Source organism: Sander vitreus, chromosome 13 (genome assembly GCF_031162955.1).
Source record: "Sander vitreus isolate 19-12246 chromosome 13, sanVit1, whole genome shotgun sequence".
NCBI lineage: Eukaryota > Metazoa > Chordata > Actinopteri > Perciformes > Percidae > Sander > Sander vitreus.
Window position 1 is genome coordinate 1,058,712 of NC_135867.1, and position 8,948 is coordinate 1,067,659.

General features: G+C 44.3%; 2 protein-coding genes across 2 annotated transcripts in view; both read right to left on the reverse strand.

The window, feature by feature from the left end:
* Positions 1–1,569: 1,569 nt before the first annotated feature.
* LOC144527969 (histone H2A-like) lies at positions 1,570–3,339 on the reverse strand. Its single transcript, XM_078266341.1, has one exon. The coding sequence runs from the start codon at positions 3,326–3,328 to the stop codon at positions 2,945–2,947; it is 384 nt and encodes a 127-aa protein (XP_078122467.1). The 5' UTR covers positions 3,329–3,339; the 3' UTR covers positions 1,570–2,944.
* A 5,408-nt stretch (positions 3,340–8,747) lies between these two features.
* LOC144527971 (histone H4) overlaps positions 8,748–8,948 on the reverse strand; it is a 1,007-nt gene continuing 806 nt past the window's right edge. Inside the window, exon 1 of the mRNA XM_078266344.1 lies at positions 8,748–8,948. This exon is cut by the window's right edge and continues 806 nt beyond it. The gene's annotated coding sequence lies outside the window, so the exon portion shown is untranslated.

The following is an 8,948-nucleotide window of genomic DNA, read 5'->3' on the forward strand; positions in this document are numbered from 1 at the left end:
TTCAATCCCACCTTTTTTTGTTTTTCCCCGTAACAGGTTTCATGCACACTTCATCAACGGGGGACCACCTGCTTCAGTTGGCGTGGCAAACGGCTCAGGGTGGATGCAGAAGGAGGAGTTTGTGGAGTACCTTCGTCACTTCGCTAACCATGCAAAACCATCCCTTGAGTCCAAAGTGCTACTGTTATTGGACAATCACGCCTCCCATATATCCGTACCCGCCATGCAGTTTTGCAAAGAACAGGGCATAGTCCTGCTTACCTTTCCTCCCCACTGCACACACAAACTGTGTCCCCTTGATCGCACTGTTTTCCGGTCTTTCAAATGTAGGGTCAACAGCCACTTGGATCAATGGATGAAGGCCAACCCAGGGAGAAACGCCAACATCTATGATCTTCCTGGCATCGTTGCCAAAGCGTTTCCGCAGGCAGTAACACGGGAGAACATCACATCAGGGTTCAGATGCACTGGCATCTGGCCCTACAGACCTGAAGTTTTTCGAGAAAAGGACTTGTAGGCCAGATCCAACCTCTACTTCCCTCACTCATGGCCCCTCTGGCTCAATGCCAGGCCCCTCTGCACTCACTCATGGCCCCTCTGCACTCCCTAAATTAATTTACTCGTTCAGCCCTTCTCATGTCAGGCCTTTCCCAAAAGCCTGTCCACGAAAAGCTGTGGCCAAGCCCAGAAAGCGGGTAGTAAGTACCATCCTCACCGACTCGCCCAGGAAAGAGGCTGTTGTGGAGGAGAAAAAAACCCAAAAACACAGCATCCAAAAATACCAAAAGAAGCTGCAGTGGGGGGAAAAAAACAGATGTCCGCAAGTATCTCTAATGATTGTTCTCTGTCTGTGGAGAACATTTCGCTGCCTCTGCCTCCGGGGAGAAATGGGTAAAGTGTGTGTTCTGTGATGGTTGGTCCCATGAGCTATGTACAAAGGGGAATAAGTACTATGTGTGTCACGTATGTGATGAGGAATAATCACACACGTGACTCTGAGTTCTTAAATGTTTTAAAAAGAGGAGTAGCCTAGCCTACACAGTAATTTTTAAATGGTAAAATGTTTTAAAGAAATGAGTAGGCTACACACTGGTCTAATGGAAACCTTTTAAATGAAATAATGAGTTTAATGTTATAAAGAAATATCTTCAGAATGAGTGTATGCACACTGGTAACCATTTTAATTAAAAGTTTACACATGGAGTCTATAGGCTACACAAATGTTTAAATGTCTTGCTGAATTAAAAAATAAAGAAAAATATATTTACACATTTTAATGTTTGTTAAAGTTTTTTATTTTACAAATCAGAGTGCAAATTAACAAATATATTCACACACAAGGGTAATGTGTTTTAATAGATCCATAAATTAAACTATTATATTATGCAGAGTTAGTAAGGAAGTGTTTTATTAGTTTATTTGTATTTATGTTTTGTGTATTATAAGTGTTACAACTAACCCTCTACCTGCTACAACTAACCCTCTACCTGTTACAACTAACCCTCTACCTGCTACAACTAACCCTCTACCTGTTACAACTAACCCTCTACCTGTTACAACTAACCCTCTACCTGTTACAACTAACCCTCTACCTGTTACAACTAACCCTCTACCTGCTACAACTAACCCTCTACCTGTTACAACTAACCCTCTACCTGCTACAACTAACCCTCTACCTGCTACAACTAACCCCGCATATGGGGCCGGTTGTAACGTTTCACTTATCGCCACTCTCGGTGAATTGTTCAAGAACGGTAGGTCCTAAAAACAAACTTCCAGTGCACATTTGTAGCAGAGATATGTATGTTGCTTGTATAAAAATATGAGCAGTAAAACTCGAATGGTTTTAGAAATATTTGGCCAAAACCAAAAAGTGTTACTTTGTGCCCCGCGCTCAACATTAAACCACGTTAAGCTTTTTCCTTACAATATCCCTTAATGAAGCAGAACCGCTTAATGTCAGCCAACGTCCTTAATAATTGGACTTTGGGTTAGATGTTTTGACAGTTTTCAGTGGTTATGAGGAGCAATATGAGAGATAATTTTGGTGATGATTGATCGTTGTTTAGGTACATTAAACCACGTTACGCTTTTTCAAGTTAAGCGTTTTAGAATGTCCCTAACAATAGTATTATAAACGTAAAAATATATTACTCAAGTAGTGCAGACAACTACAAATGTGTCTATTGCTTATCCCCAGTGGCTTCAAGAAGAAAACGGTAAGTAGGCTAGTTGGGCTAGATGTAGGCCTAATGTTGCATGTTCATAATACCAACAGGTTTAGCCTGCACACTAACTAACTGACTAACCTGACTAACCGAGCAACAGTCCTGAAACGATGCTATTTCATTATTTACTGTTAGAAGGGGGAACATATATACATATTGCTATCCTGGGTGGCTTCATAAATAGGTTGCTTAATGATATTATGTCGTTTGACCAGCCGGTTATAAAAGTGGCTCTGCATTTAAAGGTTTAACAAGGAGAAATACGTGGGACACTAAACTGTAAATGCAGAAAACCTTTATACAGTAACTACATTACGTACTAATCGGGCATATGCAGCTTACGTTTGTATTGGAGTTAGTTATGATGCTCGTTTGCCGGCTCTAGTGATTGATCCTGTACTGCTACACTGATCAGGAGGAGGGCTTGTAACGTAGGCTATTCCCTAAATCTGTACAAACGTTACTCTGAAATGGGAATACAAAGGTGAAAATAATTCAGTTAATTATATGTAAAACAGGCTACACTGTTTAAATGTTGCGGAAATGTGCTCACAAGCTATATAATCAACACGTAATTTGTAGATATGGTGACTCACTGTATTTAAAAGGAATTGCCTAGTTAAGTCATAACACTATGTAAAAGGATTCGTCTTTAGTTGGATGTTTGTGTGGCTCTTAAAAGAGCCGTTGTTGTGGTTGGAGCCGGTTCCGGGTGTTTACTTCTTGGCGGGCTTCTCGGTCTTCTTGGGCAGCAGGACGGCCTGGATGTTGGGCAGCACGCCGCCCTGAGCGATGGTCACTCCGCCGAGCAGCTTGTTGAGCTCCTCGTCGTTGCGGACAGCCAGCTGCAGATGGCGGGGGATGATCCTGGTCTTCTTGTTGTCGCGGGCAGCGTTTCCAGCCAGCTCCAGGATCTCAGCGGTCAGGTACTCCAGCACCGCCGCCAGGTACACCGGAGCTCCAGCACCTACACGCTGAGCGTAGTTCCCCTTCCTCAGGAGCCTGTGGACACGGCCGACGGGGAACTGAAGCCCGGCACGAGAAGAGCGGGTCTTGGCCTTCGCTCTGGCTTTGCCGCCGGTTTTCCCTCGTCCAGACATTTCCGTGTTATCGTGTTAACGAGTTTCGAGTTTTCAAGAAAAGTGGCGAAATGCTGCCGAACCTGACTTTATAGCTACCTAGCTGCTTGTTGATTGGTCAGAGTGAGTGTAAGTAGAATCATCCAATCAGAAGAAAGATCAGTCAAGTTTCTGTATTCACATCAAGACTCCTTTTTAACACTGCACGGCGTTTCAAAATAAAGCGTGGCAGCTTAAACCGGTAAAGAAATATCTCCTTATATTGTTATATATTATTGTTTCCTTTCTTATTCTGTAAACTGCCTTTGTTTGTTGTTAACACACGTTCATGGGTTAGACACAATGTGAACACAAACACACATTTCTAAATATTAAATGTAATGTAATTTCCTTTGGCACTATATTATCTTAATGAATTCCTACACAAAAGCGCAGCTGGCTTCCTGTATTACGCCGCTTAGCGTTTGCTGCTGTTTGGGTCAGACTTTCAGCGGTTTATGGACTAAACAAATGCAAGAAAATGAAAACGAGGGATTATGACAGCAGTTCACTGTGGACACAAGAGGAAACCTTTATGAACCGAAGTAGGCTATATAGCTAACTGTTGCAGAGGGAGACTGAACGGCCGACAAAAGGCGGAGGGGACACTGTTGTTCAGCAAGGCAGTCAAATATTTTAAATGTTGTTCTGAATTTAATCATCACAGGGAGCTTCTTCGTTTACTTGCTTTATTGTCCGAACACGATTATTACAGCCACATGCCGTCAGGCTATCCCGTTGTTACTCTCTCGTTACTTCCTTTTTATTAGACGTATGACCTACTAAATCCAATACATGACATGTCTAAAATACGTTGAGCTGCAGTCTTGGCCCACAGCAGAAGCCTACATTGCTTTTTGTGATTATTGTAAACTTTAGAAGATTCTAAAAATGTTAAAATGTTGTTTTAAAATGAAGCTTGTGAGCCATTGTCCCCGGTTACATTTCTAGCGACCCACAGATATATAAATGTAAGTACTCAAATATGTTATGTGCTGTATAAAAGTACATAAGTAGAAAGCCACCAGACTCCCTTGATAAAAACAGTAATTTTACCTTGCAGCACATATGACTTGTTGCTCTGCCTCCGTTGGGTAGATAGTTTGTGAATTGATTACATTCCTCTCCTTCCTCACCGAACTGCCCTCATATCGTATCATATCACACCATTCTTCCTCGTCCAATCAGATAGCAGGCTGAAACATATGCAGTGCAAAGGATCATGGGACTAAATTATTAACGGTCCTTGTCCTAGTTTAAGTGTGTAAATGATGTTCTGTTGGTGTTTTTGTTTTGCATTTACGCTACCTAGGTTTTTTTAGTCTTGATAATGTATTCATGTTCATACATTTGGTGGGTCACCATGACTGAGACAGTGGGGTAGGTTGATGACTTGAGTGTATCGAGGGCATATTAAAGTTAAAAAGCCCGCCGTTGATCTGTGTTTCTGGCTTATTGGCGCCATCCACTGAGCTGAGACAACATTAACGGCCGGGTCCAGAGCTGCTTGCTTCGCTTTATCCGCCGTGTTCAGGAGGACGAAGACGACGAGGACGAGGAGGACGAAGACGAACGTCATGGCATTTCGAGGCGTTTTTCGAAATCTGCGGAGTGGGACTGGCTTTCAACAATCAACTTGAGCTGCAGGTTAGCGCCCGCACGATACGCGTCGTTGTGTCATTGGTGCATTTGATCGCGTACGCATTCAGTACCTGGAACAATTACAGTTTACCTGTAAGTGTTTACCAAGTACTGAAATGTGTAAAGATCAATGAAGAAACCCGTTCTCGAAATCCTGCTGTCGGCGACGGCTCGAGTCACTCTGTGGCTTTGGAGGCAGTTACGAAGTCACACCCCCACGACGGTGCCGCTACGCGGGGTCACCACAGGCGCCGTCGAACACGAACAAGCGAGCATTCTCAACGTGTAGTACTATATGGTCTTCTAAGGCCGTTCGACCGCATCCTTCTCGAAATCCTGCTGTCTGTGACGTCTCGAGCCACTCTTCACAGCAACACGATGGTGGTTCACAGGGTCATCACGCACGCCGTCTAACCCTACCGCCTTTTGGCGGCCGTGTACACACGGTTGTGTAAGGCTGTTCGCCTGCAAACCTGCCGTCTGTGACGTCTCGAGTCACTTTCCACAGCAACACGATGGCGGGACACAAAGTCATCTTCAGCGGCGTCTAACACGAACAGGCGAGCATCCTTAACGTGTAGTACTACGTTATTGTGTAAAGTGCTTCGCCTGCAAACCTGCTGTCTGTGACGTCTCGAGTCGTTCTGTGGCTTTGGAGGCCGTTACGGAGCACTTCTGGCAGCAGCGGGGTCATCACGGGCGCCATCGAACACAAACGGGTGAGCATCTTCAACGTGTAGTACTACACGGTCGTGTAAAGCTGTTTGACCACCGACCTGCTGTCTGTGACGTCTGGAGCCACGTTTTACAGCCACACGATGGCGGTACACGAGGTCATCATGAACGCCGTCAAACCAGAACAAGCAACGGTCTTTATCGTTCTGTTCCTGAAGCTGGAAGCCTCAATAAACCTCGATTATCAGGTGCACACGATACGAAACACGATCGGAGAAGATACGATTAAAGACCGACGAGCGACCTTATGGCTTCCATTTTTATCTAAAATTGAAATCTATGTTCTAAATAAACTGTTAAAGAGTAATGTGTCTTTTGTTTTTTCTGCTGTAATGGCCGCCATCCTGACGGTGTTGGTGAGTCACTGTGTGGTGACGGCTCGGTGTTCATCATCTAAAGCAGTGTTTCTCAAATGGGGGTACTTGTCCCCCTCTGGAGTCCTCCAGAGGACTGCAGGGGGAACGTGTCCCTCTAGGGGTACTTTGGAGGACTGCAGGGGGTACGTGTACCCTTAGGGGTACTTTGGAGGACTCCAGAGGGTACGTGTCCCTCTAGGGGTACTTTGGAGGACTGCAGGGGGAACGTGTCCCTCTAGGGGTACTTTGGAGGACTGCAGGGGGAACGTGTCCCTCTAGGGGTACTTTGGAGGACTGCAGGGGGTACGTGTCCCTCTAGGGGTACTTTGGAGGACTCCAGAGGGTACGTGTCCCTCTAGGGGTACTTTGGAGTACTGCAGGGGGTATGTGTACCCTTAGCAGTACTTTGGAGGACTCCAGAGGGTACGTGTCCCCCTAGGGGTACTTTGGAGGACTGCAGGGGGTACGTGTCCCCTCTAGGGGTACTTTGGAGGACTGCAGGGGGAACGTGTCCCTCTAGAGGTACTTTGGAGTACTGCAGGGGGTACGTGTACCCTTAGCAGTACTTTGGAGGACTCCAGAGGGTACGTGTCCCCCTAGGGGTACTTTGGAGGACTGCAGGGGGTTCTGGGGATTTTTTTTTTTGTTGTTGTTGCAAAAATGCTCTCCCTCTCTCTTTCCCTACCTCTCGTTCTCTCTCAGCTGGCACAGAACCTTTTTTCCGCCGTCAAACTAGCAAAAGTGGATTTGCGCACCTGCGCCAGATCGTTAAAATATAGGGCCCTATTTCTTATTTCTTCATTGAGGTTTTCTGTAAAATAGCGTTAAAGTCTCGGTCTCGTGAGCTGGGTGTCTCGTCTCGTCCCGCCCCCCCTATTAACTAATCAAGCTAATATCTCCTGAACTTGAATAACAATAATATTTGTGTTTTTATCTGCAGAGAAAGACGGTGACGACGATGGCCAACAGTCTTTCTGTGAGTGAGGTAACACGCTCCAGTAAACTACGAGAGAGCCAGACCAGTGCGGGCTGCGACAGGACCCCCTTTGGGTCCCGTACGATGTAATCATGCTGGGACCCTGGTTGACTTCGGAGGCCTGGACCGAAAACACAAAGGCACTTCTAAGTGCTACTTCCTTTATCTAGAGCAACGTTCCTGATTTCCCTTGACTACCGTAACTCATAAAGATGTACTGAAAGTATAGTAGGGGGGGGGGATCTTTTTCTTACCAGAATTCAGCCCATTTTGACACACAACAGTTGAAATGTGTGTGTGTGTGTGTGTGTGTGTGTGTGTGTGTGTGTGTGTGCAGGGCCGGTGATTGCTATAGGCGAACTAGGCGATTGCCTGCGAAATATGATCATCCTAAGGCCCCCCCTCAGCCGTACTTTACTTGTCAACCTGATTATTAGATTGAACTGATGATTATTGTCGATCATTTCCTAATTGGGGAAAAATTCAAACTAATGATTAAGTTTGACGTTCCCGTGACGTGACGTTTCCAGTCTGTGGGTCAGACTCAAACACACGGAGCTCTGAAGCAGACCTGTGCGTCGCTTAGCGTCCACTCTCGCTGTAATAGAGACAAGCAGCTGCACAGACCACGGAGCTGCTGCAGTCTGTGCAGCTTCAGGTTTGTAAAGGACGCGCTCTGCTGTCGACATGCTGCAGCAGATGTGTCCCGTTTGTTCTTTGTGTATTTCTGCAGTAGGTCTAGTTTTGGTTTTCCACCTCGGATGTAGAGCAGCGTTCAGCCGCTTCCCTAAACTTCGTCTCATTCAGAGACCAGAGTCTCAAACGGGGCTCTGAGTCTGTCAGACGGTCTGACATCTACCGTATCAGCAGAGCAATCACGTAATGCACAGCAGACTGTGGTGCAGGTGGATTATTTTCTGAAATATTGTGACTTTATTCTTGTAATAGCCTATTATCACTTTCATTTTTCTCAAAATATCACGACTCCTCCAAATCTCAGAGAACACAGATGAGTTATATTTTAAATGTGCACAAAGTTTTGAACATGAGCAGAAATCTTGCTCAAACACATCTGAAATATTAAAGACCAGGCATTTATTAATTAATTAAAATTAATTAATGTATCATTGAGGTGACACACACACACACACACACACACACACACACACACACACACACACACACATAAGTCACCATGCACAACCATCTGGAAACAAAAAAACTGGCCTTTCATAATATAAGGGCACTTTAAAGGGACTATTGCTGCAGCAAAACCTAAAATGTAGTTTCTGGCCAGAACATATTTTGTTGTCATATGTAGTGTAATATGCATTGTTGGACATTTTCAATAATACTATTTTCTTGAAAAGAGTTACTGTGTATTTGTGTCTCTGTATGAAGTAAATAATAATTTACAGCCAAAGAAAAATGAGTTAAGTGTCAGTGCATTTGAAATATATCTTATCTTTATCCCTCGAACCAGGACATTACTAAAAGCATTGAAGTAGTGATCCCACCACACCTTGAGGTGTTTTTGCAGGTGACGTTGAAGGCTGATTAGAACCTGGTTACACCTACATTGCTTTTTGTGATTATTGTAAACTTTAGAAGATTCTGAAAATGTGCCCAAAGAGAAAGAATATGAAGACATTCACATAGAACCACTTTTAGAGGCTTTTGAATGTTAAAACTGATGTATTTTATAAGATATGTTTTAATGTAGTGTAGCATTAAACAAGAAAAAAATACTTTTATGTATCAAATGTTTTGTCATATCACAACGTCTTTAATTAATCACTGTCAAATCTGCAGAAAATGTACATAAGTAGAAAGCCACCAGACTCCCTTGTTAAAAACAGTAATTTTACCTCGCAGCACATAGGACTTTCTGCTC